At 53.5% G+C, this 11,992-nt stretch overlaps 5 protein-coding genes across 5 annotated transcripts; 3 read left to right on the plus strand and 2 right to left on the minus strand.

Annotated features, from left to right (window-relative positions):
* Window positions 1–218: 218 nt before the first annotated feature.
* On the minus strand, window positions 219–3,811 carry HD553DRAFT_301942 (calcium-activated chloride channel-domain-containing protein; the record flags this gene model as incomplete). Its single annotated transcript, XM_046178675.1, has 12 exons — window positions 3,349–3,811; window positions 3,023–3,144; window positions 2,860–2,933; window positions 2,605–2,715; window positions 2,428–2,530; window positions 1,889–2,352; window positions 1,667–1,806; window positions 1,387–1,601; window positions 1,110–1,328; window positions 853–1,040; window positions 668–785; window positions 219–577 (listed from the first exon to the last, which is right to left on the minus strand). The coding sequence occupies exons 1-12, from the start codon at window positions 3,717–3,719 to the stop codon at window positions 219–221; spliced, it is 2,484 nt and encodes an 827-aa protein (XP_046032367.1). The 5' UTR covers window positions 3,720–3,811.
* A 672-nt stretch (window positions 3,812–4,483) lies between these two features.
* HD553DRAFT_346703 (uncharacterized protein) lies at window positions 4,484–5,056 on the plus strand (the record flags this gene model as incomplete). Its single annotated transcript, XM_046183232.1, has 1 exon — window positions 4,484–5,056. The coding sequence occupies one exon, from the start codon at window positions 4,484–4,486 to the stop codon at window positions 5,054–5,056; it is 573 nt and encodes a 190-aa protein (XP_046032368.1).
* Window positions 5,057–5,757: 701 nt separating this feature from the next.
* HD553DRAFT_278666 (uncharacterized protein) lies at window positions 5,758–6,980 on the plus strand (the record flags this gene model as incomplete). Its single annotated transcript, XM_046178063.1, has 5 exons — window positions 5,758–5,896; window positions 6,000–6,100; window positions 6,161–6,229; window positions 6,306–6,730; window positions 6,803–6,980. 5 exons carry the CDS (start codon window positions 5,758–5,760, stop codon window positions 6,978–6,980), a joined length of 912 nt encoding a protein of 303 aa, XP_046032369.1.
* A 920-nt stretch (window positions 6,981–7,900) lies between these two features.
* HD553DRAFT_353428 (putative siderophore transporter) lies at window positions 7,901–9,976 on the plus strand. The gene is made up of 4 exons (XM_046183769.1): window positions 7,901–8,214; window positions 8,293–8,563; window positions 8,627–8,966; window positions 9,039–9,976. The coding sequence occupies exons 1-4, from the start codon at window positions 7,976–7,978 to the stop codon at window positions 9,968–9,970; spliced, it is 1,782 nt and encodes a 593-aa protein (XP_046032370.1). The 5' UTR covers window positions 7,901–7,975; the 3' UTR covers window positions 9,971–9,976.
* HD553DRAFT_301952 (uncharacterized protein) lies at window positions 9,977–11,854 on the minus strand. The gene is made up of 7 exons (XM_046178676.1): window positions 11,445–11,854; window positions 11,301–11,371; window positions 11,171–11,227; window positions 10,857–11,083; window positions 10,719–10,786; window positions 10,278–10,633; window positions 9,977–10,202 (listed from the first exon to the last, which is right to left on the minus strand). Exons 1-7 carry the CDS (start codon window positions 11,579–11,581, stop codon window positions 10,156–10,158), a joined length of 963 nt encoding a protein of 320 aa, XP_046032371.1. The 5' UTR covers window positions 11,582–11,854; the 3' UTR covers window positions 9,977–10,155.
* Between the last annotated feature and the right edge of the window lie 138 nt (window positions 11,855–11,992).

Genomic DNA, 11,992 nt, shown 5'->3' on the forward strand with positions numbered 1-11,992 from the left:
TGCTCGGTTGTCGAGCATTGGGTATTCAGTCTCATAAGAGTCGTGCGGCATATACGTGTCTAGCCGAGTAACAAGCAAAGGAAGGAAGAACTATATACAACAGGCGGACGTGACCGGCGTTGTTTGTAGGGAGATCGCTCCGTCAAAATAAGAGAGTATGAATGGAGGAAAGCCAGAGTGATTGCAGGTCGTGTCGAGCTCGTCTTGTGAGTAAACGTCTATTCGTGCTTCAGTGCAGACGCAATAGCTTGTGTCCCTTCTTCAACTCCCCTCCAGAACGGTAGAGCCTGAGCGAATCTCGTGTCTTCCAACTGGGATTGGACGCTGCCACCGATCGCCGAGAGACCGTCATCAAACTTTCCTTGCAAAAAGTTGCGTTTCACAGCCTCTTCGCTCATTTCCAAAGCCTTGGCTTCGGCACTCGGTTCCCAAATCAGCTTCTCAGCGATCTGTCGGGCGGCGAGACGGACGACAAAGTAGCCATGCGAGGCGACCAAGGCGACGAATAAGGCGGGAATGAGCATCGGGAGAGCCGTCCTGACCATGGCCGATTCGGCCATCCAGCGGGGAAGGTAGTCTGATCCGCCGATTTCAGAGCCCTCCGTCTTGGTCCAGAGCGCACTTTCGATGGCGGTGTGCAGGAAGCCCGAGCCGTACGTCGAGTAACTGGTAGTAAGGTTCGAGTTCGGGTTGATCGATTGATCGCTGATCGGGAGTTCGAGGTTCGGGCGGAACAAGTAACAAAGGGTGGAGCTGGTGACAAACGAGAGCCAGGTGATGAAGGACTGCGAGATGGAGCGCAAGATCAGTGCATGCCATAGGGTAAGCAAGATCGGCTGAACCTGAACGTACCATGGTGTTCAACCAAGGTCCAATACTCTCGACACGCTCGGCGATGGGTCTCCTCACGTGGGTTGCAATCTTGGCAGCATCCGTTCGCAGCTCCAACCAGTTGTTGATCAGAGCGAACAACGGGGCGAGAGGCCAGACGACCGACCAGACGGTGATGTAACCGAATTGAGTGACCATTTCGGCGTAGTCTGTGACGTTGATGTGGAAGTCAGCCAGTTATCTTCGGCTCGGGCAGCGGTTCGTAAGAGAAAACTCACCGGTAAAATTCGAGTACTCGATCAAGCCCAACTCTCGATCGACTTTCTTCAAGAGGCTCCTCTCTCGGGGATCACGTTGAGCCAAGCTCATTGGCTCGGCACCCGTCTTCTTTCCAGCATCCCGGTTCGCCTTGATTCCACGATAGTTTGCGATGTACTCCTTGATGTATGGCAAGCCAAGCTCGGTAAAGGCATTGATCGCTTGGTTCGTGACGGTATCTGCAATGCGACTGTCAGCGATTTGAGGTAATGTTGCCAGTGGGCTAGCGAAACTCACAGGCAAAGAGCTGTCCCGCCAACCTATCGGTCTTGACGACGGCGCGAGCGCCGACACTTGTTTGCGGACCGAGCCCAGTCTGTTCGGCTTGCAAATGCGGGACTTTGCCAGCCTGAGGTGTCTTGCTCAGGTAAGCCATGATGAGCTCGCCGAAGGGCACGTAGATGAAAGCCGAGAGGAAGAGACCGAGGTAGGCGACGATCGCGTTCATAGCGCTGCAAGGGTGTACAGCATATAGGTCAGCGCGGTCGGAGTTGGTCAAAGGCATTCGGACACGTACAAAGTCTTGACCGTCAGACTGGCGGTATGGCTGGACTTGGTGGGATGGTTCTCCCAGTTGGTCAATCTGGCCGAGATCGAGTGATACAGGGCCAAGACGTTGGGTACCACACCGACGAACATGAGGGTAGGGATCAAGCCCTGAAAACGCAATTTTGAATTTTAGGGAATCAGCTCGACTGCATAGGCATACCACAAGTCCCGGACGGCGATGACGACTCACCAAGGCCGATTTGCCTGGACCGTCATAAAGCTTGCTGAGAAACGCCTCGAAGATGAAGATCGATGTCAACAGAGCTCCGAGGACGAGGCCCAGTCCGATGATGACCGGGACGCTAGCCAAGATCTTGGCTTCTCTGGCGATAAAGGTCGGGTCGCCGCTGACCGAGTGACTGGCATTGAGCGCGTCGATGGCAGTGATGGATGGGGCGGCCCCTCCATAGGTCCCGGGAAGTGATCTGAGGTATTGCGCTCGCAGTCTGCTGACCTTGGTGACCCTGAACGTTCCGAATTGAACGGAAAGTTTGCGCTCCTTGATCCTCCATCCCTCGGTGACGGCGATCCCCCAGATCCCGACCACGGCAGCGTACGTCCAGCTCCAGGACCAGCCGTATCCAGCTTCCGGCAGGCCTCCGGTATAAGCCCACGTTTCGAGTCCGATGAGAGTTGCGATCTTGCCGTATACCCCTGTACACACAATGTAAACGAAACGAGACTGTCATGAGCGGGCGGATCGACATGGGAGGTAGGTGTCAAGCTCACCCTTGGAACCGAGCCAATATACCGCACCGATCACGCTCAAAGGTCCCAAAGCCCGAGCGTAGAACGAGACAAAGGCAAAGTAGAGCGCCACCGAAGGTCCGTACTGTCGACAGGAGAATTTCGCAAGGATGAGTTGGTGTGCCAAGCTAAAATGCGTTCACGAGCGGAGAGACTTGCAATGTTCAGAATCCTGGTCCTATCATCTTCCTCGTCCCTCTCGTTGCCCATGCCGAACAGCCCGGTAGTCCAACGTTTGGTCAGCCAGGCTTGTACCCATGCGTGGTTCGCCTAGTATAGGAATGAGAGTGGTCGTGATATAGGATTCGAGGATGTGGTCGAGCGCAAACAGCGAGAGCAGAAGGACAAGATGTGATCATCAGCTTTCACTTGATCGCTATAAAGTCTCGACCGAAACGTCACTCTCGTACTGACCTGCTCATCATGCAACCCGACGATCCCTTCGACTCGCCGCCAAGCACCTTCTCCCGGCGTGATACCGAGTCCGCCTTTGCAAAGGAAGAAAACACGGTGCGAACGGATCAATCATCGCCTCTAGCTCAAAGAGGACGGCGAGATGTGATGTAGTGAAACTTACCTTGCAAGGTGTTGGTTGAGATAAGCTCGGTAACTAGCCGGATCTTGTCGGCGTCTGGGAGAGTCGAGCTGTATGGGGTGGGACGAGTAGACGTTGTTATCGAATGGAGGAAGTCTTCTCGTCTGCGGGCAGTCGAATCGAGGCAGGATCGGATGTGATGAAGTTGAGGCGGTGACAATCCGGAGATTGCGATACCAAGACCAAGGTCAAAGTAGTATGTAGATCGCATGATTGATATCAGGGAAGGATAAAGGAAGAAGCCGTGACATAGAGCGTCAGTAAACCCGCATAGGTCCCAACGCCATCATCAACCATGTACGGCTCACCTCTCCCTCGCTGCGAGCTCGGCCAATCTCCTCTGTTCCGCCCCGACAAAGACCCAAATCTTCACACCATCTCCGCTGACCCGAGTCGTAACCTTCAATCCCGCTCCTTGCAGCTCGGCGATCAACCTCCTGAAGCCTTCCTTGATCTCTCCTTCGGCCTCGGCTCGACCTTGTCCTCCAGCTTTCTGTTGACCAGTAGCAGGATCAGGCTTGGAGAACGCTGTAGGTGAGATATTGAATGGCAAGACCAGAAGGGTTCCAAAGGTCTCTACGGTGGGAGGTGGGGTCGAAGTGAAGAGGTCGGCGGTGGGACGAGTCTTTCGTGGATCCGACTGAGCCTTTGGCGGACCCGAAGGCAGGTTCATCGACATGGCGAACGGATTGTCCTTTGGGAAAAGGTATGCAAGACGGTTCAAGCTAGGTCTGAGTGAATATGATGGCCCGCCCAGCAATACCTTGTTCGTGTTGCGAGATGTCGAGGTGGGATTGTGGAGAATCGAGAAGTAAGGCAGTTCGAGATGGGTGATCGCTTGCGATGACGTCGGAAGCTGACTGACGTCATCGAGCGGAGCGGATACAAAACGCACCGCGGATCGTTTCACGTGAAGCGGAATCCCGGTTGTGTCGAAACAAGGTCGAGCTAATGCGCAGACGGCCGAAGGACGTGAGCGCTTCGGGACCGAACTCAGTGCATCACGTTTTGGCTTCGACTTTGTCGAATTCCGCATCGGAGCTGAAAACGAAAACCCGGCTCCGAACGCAGCTCGAGGTAGAGAGATCGCGCTGCCCGGACAGAGAAGCGAAATCAGGTCGCCGAGCTTCGACGCCTCGATCGAATCGGAAACCTAAACCCTGGCACAATAACGCCTATACATCTGCGCGATCAGCTCATTCAGTCAACGATAGAACAAACGTTGTTAGCGAAACATCCTCTCCTGGTACTGGCGGAGCGTTGGGGGTCTGTTTCAGTCGTCTAGGACGAAACTCTATCGAATCAAAGGGGGAGTGGCGACGTTGAGGGGAAGCGCGTTTCATCTAGCCTCGCACGAAAAGCCTTCAAATACCGATTGCAGGGACGTTCCGCTTAGGGGTTACTTCTACGTGGACACCCGCAATTGCAGCAGACAATTTCAAGATGCAATCCATCTGGCTGGCGGCGATCGATGTCCTGGCATTATTGCTCTTTATCAGGTTCATTCCGCTCGGTCTGATGCTGGACGTGAACGACACCTCGTTCCTTGGTGGCTGCTCGGAAGTGTTCCATTCGACCGGACAGAACATTTGTTCGTGCGAGGCCAAGTCGGTGCTTGACGTCCGCAAGCCATCTCAGATTCGCTTCCACGAGCAAGATCTGGTTCTCCAAACGATTCGTGCGCCTATCGACGATCGATCTAGCCATGGGCGAGGCGCTCTACGAGTTCAAGTCACCCTCGAGGACGCTTCCGACAAAGATGTTGCAAAGCAGGCCGCCATGAGGGAAAGACCCGGGACCCCTTTCGACGTGATTGACTTCGGCAATATGGCTTCGGATGTCGATGACGATGCCGATGACGAGCTTGAGTTCGAAGGATACTCCACAAAGCAAAGGGCGTTGCAGACGCTCGAAGCGAGAGGATTGGGACGATCCAACTCTGATCAAGCACAGGTCGGGGCCCGGGACTATTGTGAGAGCAGAACAGCTAGTCAGACTTTGACACTCAGAACATGATCGTAAAAGGATGAAGCCAATAATCGAACGACAATGTGCACTGGGCGGCCACAGGCGCCGGATGAGATCCATGCATTTCGGTTGAACGAGAGATGGACAGTGATACACAAAGAGTTGTTCATGATGTATAGTAACATGTTGGGTCAACGAGAGTAGTCATGCAGCTAATGTCATTAGTGAACATGAGATAGCTTCTGTTAGAGTACGTAGGAGCGAAAACCGATATGTTTCGAAGTGGGCGTTTCGCAACTTGTCCCGCGTGCGAAGTCTTTCGCATCGCCTTCGAGATCACTCGCAGTCACTCCGTCACGACTGCAAACTACCATAAGTAGTGTCATCGCCTCCCACACCTCTGCTTCGACTCGCATCGTCAGCGTCGAATCTAGTTCTGGATGCCCGCTGTCTGGTCGATGTCGTTGCGAAGCCAGATCGACTATACTTCGTTCGCGCTAGTGTCATTTCGGAAGCTGATGACGGCATCGAATGTAGTAGTGCCTTGATCCCTCTCGCTTAAAACGAACGTGGGGCTTTCTGCCTCGGGACGGACAATCCGCTCGAGCAAAGATTACTCAAAGGCTCGACACGATAGAATTGGATGTTGCTGTAGAGATGTATGTTCTCATCATCGATACTCTTCCTACCTAATCGACTCACACTGCCCGCCAGTTCCGCCGAGATAGATCATCCCGCTCTGCGTCATCATGTCGTCTGCTCCATCTCCAGCTGAACCCCGCCCGAGGACCGTCATCCTCTGGGTCCATCCGCGATCTACCTCGACAATGTTCGAATGCTGTATGTTGAACAAACAGGACGAGTTCCGGGTACTACATGAGCCTATGGGTTAGTCAACCGAGCTCGTGCTCTCTCTACTTATCTGGAGATGATCGCTTTAAGCTGACTAGAACGCACGATGTTCTCACAAACCGGCCCTCACATTCTGTAGGCGACGCTTTCTACTTCGGACCGGAGCGAGTATCCAACCGATATACGCCAGAATGCTGTGATAAGGAGTACCCTCAGTTCAAGGATTCTACTTTCGCCAAGGTGAGCAAGTTCCGCGAATGATCAGTCCTAAACAGAAGATTCAACCTTCAGGTTCGCTAGGTCTGGGGAAACATGGTAGACGCGACTACTGAAGGACCGAGTAGGACGTTTAGCAAAGATATGGCTCAGGTATGTCAATCACTCACCTGCTGCCCTTGGGTCCATCTCTTATACTTACTGACCAGAACGGTCTTCATCCTTGCAGTACATCTTCAACCAAGCTCGATCTACGAACGTCACGTCGGTTCCTTCGCTCACTTCTGAAGGAGGTGACAACGATAACTCGTCACTCATCCCTACCGCCCTCTTGACCGACCCGACTGTCCACCACACCTTCCTCATCCGACATCCTTCCAAAGCCGTTCCCTCGTACGAACGGCTCTGTTATCCCGGGTCCGAGACGGGTTTCGATTACTTCGATCCGGAAGAAGCTGGCTATCGGGAACTCCGCATGCTGTTCGATGTGGTACGAGAGTCTAATAAGCGACAAGGAAGGCCAGCACCGCTCCTAATCGAGAGCGAGGAACTGTTGAAGAACCCGAAAGATGTGATGAAGCTCTGGTGTGACGACTGTGGGATCGACTTCGATGAAAACATGCTGACCTGGAACGAGGGAACGAGGGAGCACTTGTGAGTCGCAGGCTGGACTATCTACCCGCTTTGGTATCAGGGCTTACTGATCATCTCGCCTTTGTCTTGCAGTGCCAAGTGGCCCGGCTTCCATACGTCGGCGGAGCAATCTAAAGGCGTCGGCCAGGTCTCGCATCGTAACGTCGAACCGGTCAAGGAGGAGAACGTGGAAAAGGTCGATCAATGTATACAACAGGCGATGGCAGACTACGACTACCTAAGAGGTTTCGCCAAGGGCCCTAGTGTATAACCTCCCACAAGTTCAATCAATCAACCAATTGGAGGACGCTGAGGCACATTCCAGACTCAATACCCACTTGACCGGTATCGAATCGGCTTGCGGTCAAGTCAAAAGGAAAGGTCAAACCCTGGTGACGCGGGTAGACAACGAAGGGATCTGACGATTGTGTCCACATGTGATGGCTGGACAATGAAACAAGGTTCTTCCCGCTCCTTCCCTGGCGAAGTACAGAGCGAGAAACGACGGTTGGCAAGGCCTAGCGAAATCCATGAGGATCCCTTTTGAGCTTGGCGGCCATGGGTGGGATTCGGGTACGTTACTTTTCGATCGTTCTAGCAAATACGGGTAGACGGAAGGAGAGATCTCCTGCAATATCTTGCGAAGGCTCCGCGCTCTCCTTGTGTGTTTACACACCGAAGTGAAACCTACGCAAACGCGACAGTCAATCCGCAGACATTTCAAGTCAAGTCGCATCCAGCCCTCTTACAATCGATCCAAGTAAGGGAAAACCAAGGGAGCTTGACTCGTTCATTTCAAGCTTCCATACTTCGGAACAGTCTTCTTCCCCGGCGGTTTCGGTCAATCGATGTTATTCTGCACCTTTTGCATGCACGATGAGAGGCCAAACTGAAGCGCGCGGTCCGTCTCAAAGTTCAAACGGGTGGTCCTGGGGTTCGGCCGGTCAATCTCCGCTCTGATCCGGCTTCGCAAGGTTCCGCGTTGACCAAGGTAGTTCGGTCATCCAGCTCGGTCACATCAGGTTCGACGGGTCTCTGCGCATCGAGCGCGAGGGGGCTTTTCGGGCCAAATTAGAGTTTAGCTCGAGCGGACGACAACCGGAAATAGGTTTCGCTTGGGGTATCTGATAACGGTTGAGAAAAAACTCGCCGACCCGCTGCATGCTCACCCGTAACCCATATATACGTCGTATCAGTGAGGGGAAAACTTCTGACTCTGAGCGGACTGCTACTCTTCGTCTTCCTCAAAACTCCCGGCGCGTCAATATGTCTGACCTACACACTCTCTCTGGCGAAAATCCCGAGCAAGAGGCTCGAAACGACAAGTACGAGGACGACGAGAACAAGGTTGGACCCCATCTCGGGGCGAGCCATCCGGTCGATCCTTATCCTCCAGTCGACCAGCTCGGGTATAGCGATGAAGAAGAGCCGCAGAATGGAGTCCTGCAGATGGAAGCCATCACGGCGGTTTGGTCCAAGCGATCTCTGACAGTGGTATACATCTTGTGCGTATGGGGTTGTACACCTGCTCGACCATTCATGGTTGACACTAACTAACCCATTCTTGACCCACGCATCTGCAGCATGTTCCTGCTCTACTTCGTCAACGCGTTCCGTTCAGCAATCACCTCCAACCTAGGCGCCTATGTTGTCAGCGGATTCGAAGCCCACTCGCTCATCCCCGTCATCGCCATCGTCGGCAATGTCATGTCGGCGGCCTCCTACATGCTGGTCGCAAAGATCCTCAATCTGTTCGACCGGTCGTATGGTTTCGCCTTCATGACCCTGTTGGGAGTGGTTGGTTTGATCTTAAGCGCGACCTGCACCAATATTGCCACCTATTGTGCAGCTGAAGTGAGTCCAACGCGACAACCTACCTACATGAACGCCGCCTGACCACTTTCATACTTCTCTTAGGTCTTCACCTCCGTCGGCTTCACCAGCTTGATCTTGTCGATCGATATCATCACTACGGACACGTCCTCTCTCCGCGATCGAGGTCTCGCCTACGCCTTCACCTCCAGCCCATACATTATCACGGCTTTCGCTGGACCCAAGTCCGCCGAAGGGTTTTATGACACCAACTGGCGGTGGGGATATGGGTCTTTCGCCATCATCTTGCCGTTCGTGGCCGCACCATTATTCAGCGTCTTGCAATACAACAAGATCAAGGCGACTAGACAGGGTCTGCTTGTCAAGAACAAGAGCGGCCGCACGTGGCGCGAGGCCATCTGGTTCTACATCATCGAGTTTGATCGTGAGTCTGCCACTGAATTATTTCTCTTACCTGCGCCATCTCCCGAGTTAACCGATCTCCTTCACCTGACAGTCCTGGCGGTTTTCCTTCTGGCGGGTGGTCTCGTGCTTTTCCTTCTACCATTCTCGTTGGCCGCCTCCACGTCGGATGAATGGCGCTCCGCTTCCATCGTATCGATGCTCGTCATCGGTTTCGTCATGCTGGTTGCCTTTGGCCTTGTCGAGCGCTTCGTGTCGCCGAAGCCGTTCATCCCCTACGTCCTGCTGGTGGATCGTACCGTTCTCGGAGCATGCTTGTGCGACCTGACGTATCAAATCGCCTACTACTGCTGGGCGTCATACTTTCAGTCGTACCTCCAGGTCGTCTTCAACCTATCAATCTCTACCTCGGGTTACATCGGCAGCACTTTCGACGTCGTATCCGGAGTCTGGCTTTTGGGAGTCGGATACCTCATCCGCAAGACGGGATACTTCCGATGGCTGCTCTGGATCGCCGTTCCTCTCTATCTCTTGGGGGTCGGGCTTATGATTCATTTCAGGCAGCCTGGAATGAACATCGGATACGTGGTCATGTGCCAGATCTTCATCGCCTTTGCCGGTGGTACCATGATCATCTGCCAACAAGTCGCCGTATTGTCCGTGGCTTCGCACAACGATGCCGCCGCCATGCTCGCCCTACTCGGTCTGTTTGGTAACGTCGGTGGAGCCGTCGGCAACTCGATCTCCGGTGCTATCTGGACGCACATCTTCCCCGACGCTCTACAAAGGCTACTGCCTGCGGAAACCGTTGGCAATTGGGAAACAATTTATGAAGACCTGGCCGTGCAACTCAGCTACGAAGTGGGCGATCCGACTCGATACGCTATCCAAATGGCCTATGCGGAAGCCCAGAGCAAGATGTTGATCGCTGGTACCGCTGTTATGGGTTTGGCCATCGTCTGTGTTGCTATCATCCGCAACATCAAGGTCAGCGAGATCGAGCAGGTCAAGGGGATGCTCTTCTGATTGGGGGAATGGGATCGATGTAATACGATGAGGGTATAATGAACGCGTGGTCAATGATAGAGAATACAAGTTGCTGGAAGCCCAGTTTGCAGAAGCGTGGGTTCCATCATGTATGTGCGAATGGATGTGAGGAAGATGCGAATGTATCAGTCACTCCGGAGAAGGTGAGTAGGCGCAGGTGGCGACTAGACGTCGGATCGGGGTCGGCGCAGCGTTTCTGCCGACGCATAGCCTGTTTAGTGGGCCGAGAGGAAAAAGGATAAGATCAATGTTCGCTCGTCCTGAGCTCCGACCAATTCTTGCTTACGAGGCAACGATTCCTGCGGTGTACTGATCGTCAGATTCATTCCGCCCTTTTCCTTTTGCTTTCCGAAGCCGAATCCGCCAAAGTTGAAGCCCGGTACGACCTTGTCCGTCTTAGCCTCCGGACGTTCGAGTTCAGGTTCCGTATAACTGGCGTTCTTGTCGTCTTCCGAGCGCCTCGAAGATACCTCGGAACTGTCGTTGGATCGGGCACCTTCCCGTGGAACCTGAGATTGAGCCTTGTGCGCAGCATGTTTCTCCAATACGAAATCCCCGACGGCGTTGATGATAGGGTTGAACTTTTCGTACTTGTCGCTGCAGGTCCGATAGGCGGCATGGGCTGCTTTGGTTTGCGGTGTGCTACGAGAATGCGACGCCAGAGCACATGTCAGTCATCTCAGACGACAGCTTGCAACCTTGTGTACCTGAATCGAGCCAAACTCACAGCTGTGCAGCGTTCTCCCACGAGAAGATCTTGCGCTTCTCCTTTGCCGAGGCTCTCCAGATGATGCCCTGTCGATGCGAAACAAAGACGTTATGAGTGGGTTGAAGGTCTAGGATCGAGGTGGGGTAGATGCCTTACCGCTAGACAATTCAGACATCCCACGATGAACCCGATCCATCCGGTCACCTGCTCGAACCTCCCAACGTACTTGCCCAACACGACGGCTGCAATCCAGCATTGAACGACACCTAGCATCCCGAGTCCGTGAAGCGGAGAGATGATGGGAAGGTTGTCGGCGTACAACTGCTGAAGACGTTTAGTTGGGATGTGTAGTTCGGTCGGAAGGAGGATCAAGATGATGAGAACTGCGAATAGTGGGATCGTAACGAGAGAAGAGGCAAAGATCAGCTTTCATCCTTGCGTAGCAGCTGCATCCTTCAGACCGTACTCACGAGTGAAGATTCTGCATAGTAGCGCCCAGAATAGGCCTCCAGCTTGATCCGGTACGGCTAGAGGAGATCGTTTCGAAGTCATTCGTCAGTACGGGAACCAATAAAGACTCAAGGAGGCCAATTTGCTCACAGGAAAACTCGATGTAATCACACTCGTACTCGTCGTCCGTTACGCCGGCGTTTTTGACAGCCTTGACATCTCTGAACAAAGGTGTAATGCGTATGAATCAGTTTCCATCCATCGTACGACATCAAACATGCCCTGGAGACCTACTTTGTGCAACCGTAGACCTGGCTAGCGAACAGCAAAACCATGGCGATGATGCTGACCGCCCTGAGCACATTGAGCCCGATAAAGACGCAGGCGGATGGTTTCGATCGTCGAGTAGGTGGGAATGGCTCGGCAGACATAGTGTAGGTATCGCTCAGATTGTTTATGTGTAGATATTGGAAGCTGAGTCACCGAGGGTGTAGAGCGAGTTGTATGGTGATAATGTCGATTCGAGGGAACAGGCGTTGAGGGAAGGCGGGCGGAATCTCTGATGAAGATCGGAGGGATTGCGACCTTGCCAGAGCGACCAGGCTCTATATGTCGAAAGCGAATTCCTTCCCATGGTTCTAGTGATCAGCAGGATGCTACTATTGGCTACTGGAGCAGGTCAATCGCAAAGATGAAACGCTCGGTCGACGTTGCTTATTGTTCTCCGTGTTCTCGAGAATGACCATCGCATTCCCCTATTGTTCGCTCGAACCAAAGCGGGGGTAGCCGACGAAGCGTGTCACGTGATTACCCGAAGTGGGATCGATAGCCCGCGCTTCCAA

This window comes from Filobasidium floriforme (genome assembly GCF_021052385.1).
Source record: "Filobasidium floriforme strain CBS 6241 chromosome Unknown HD553scaffold_35, whole genome shotgun sequence".
Classification (NCBI taxonomy): domain Eukaryota; kingdom Fungi; phylum Basidiomycota; class Tremellomycetes; order Filobasidiales; family Filobasidiaceae; genus Filobasidium; species Filobasidium floriforme.

Bases quoted from the DNA above. Each gene is read 5' to 3' on its own strand.
- HD553DRAFT_353428 (XM_046183769.1), top strand. From the start codon at position 7,976: ATGTCTGACCTACACACTCTCTCTGGCGAAAATCCCGAGCAAGAGGCT. The intron at 8,215-8,292 runs GTGCGTATGGGG...ACGCATCTGCAG, and splicing joins CTGACAGTGGTATACATCTT to CATGTTCCTGCTCTACTTCG. The intron at 8,564-8,626 runs GTGAGTCCAACG...TACTTCTCTTAG, and splicing joins CCACCTATTGTGCAGCTGAA to GTCTTCACCTCCGTCGGCTT.
- HD553DRAFT_301952 (XM_046178676.1), bottom strand. From the start codon at position 11,581: ATGTCTGCCGAGCCATTCCCACCTACTCGACGATCGAAACCATCCGCC. The intron at 11,372-11,444 runs GTAGGTCTCCAG...ACCTTTGTTCAG, and splicing joins CAGGTCTACGGTTGCACAAA to AGATGTCAAGGCTGTCAAAA. The intron at 11,228-11,300 runs GTGAGCAAATTG...GATCTCCTCTAG, and splicing joins TGATTACATCGAGTTTTCCT to CCGTACCGGATCAAGCTGGA.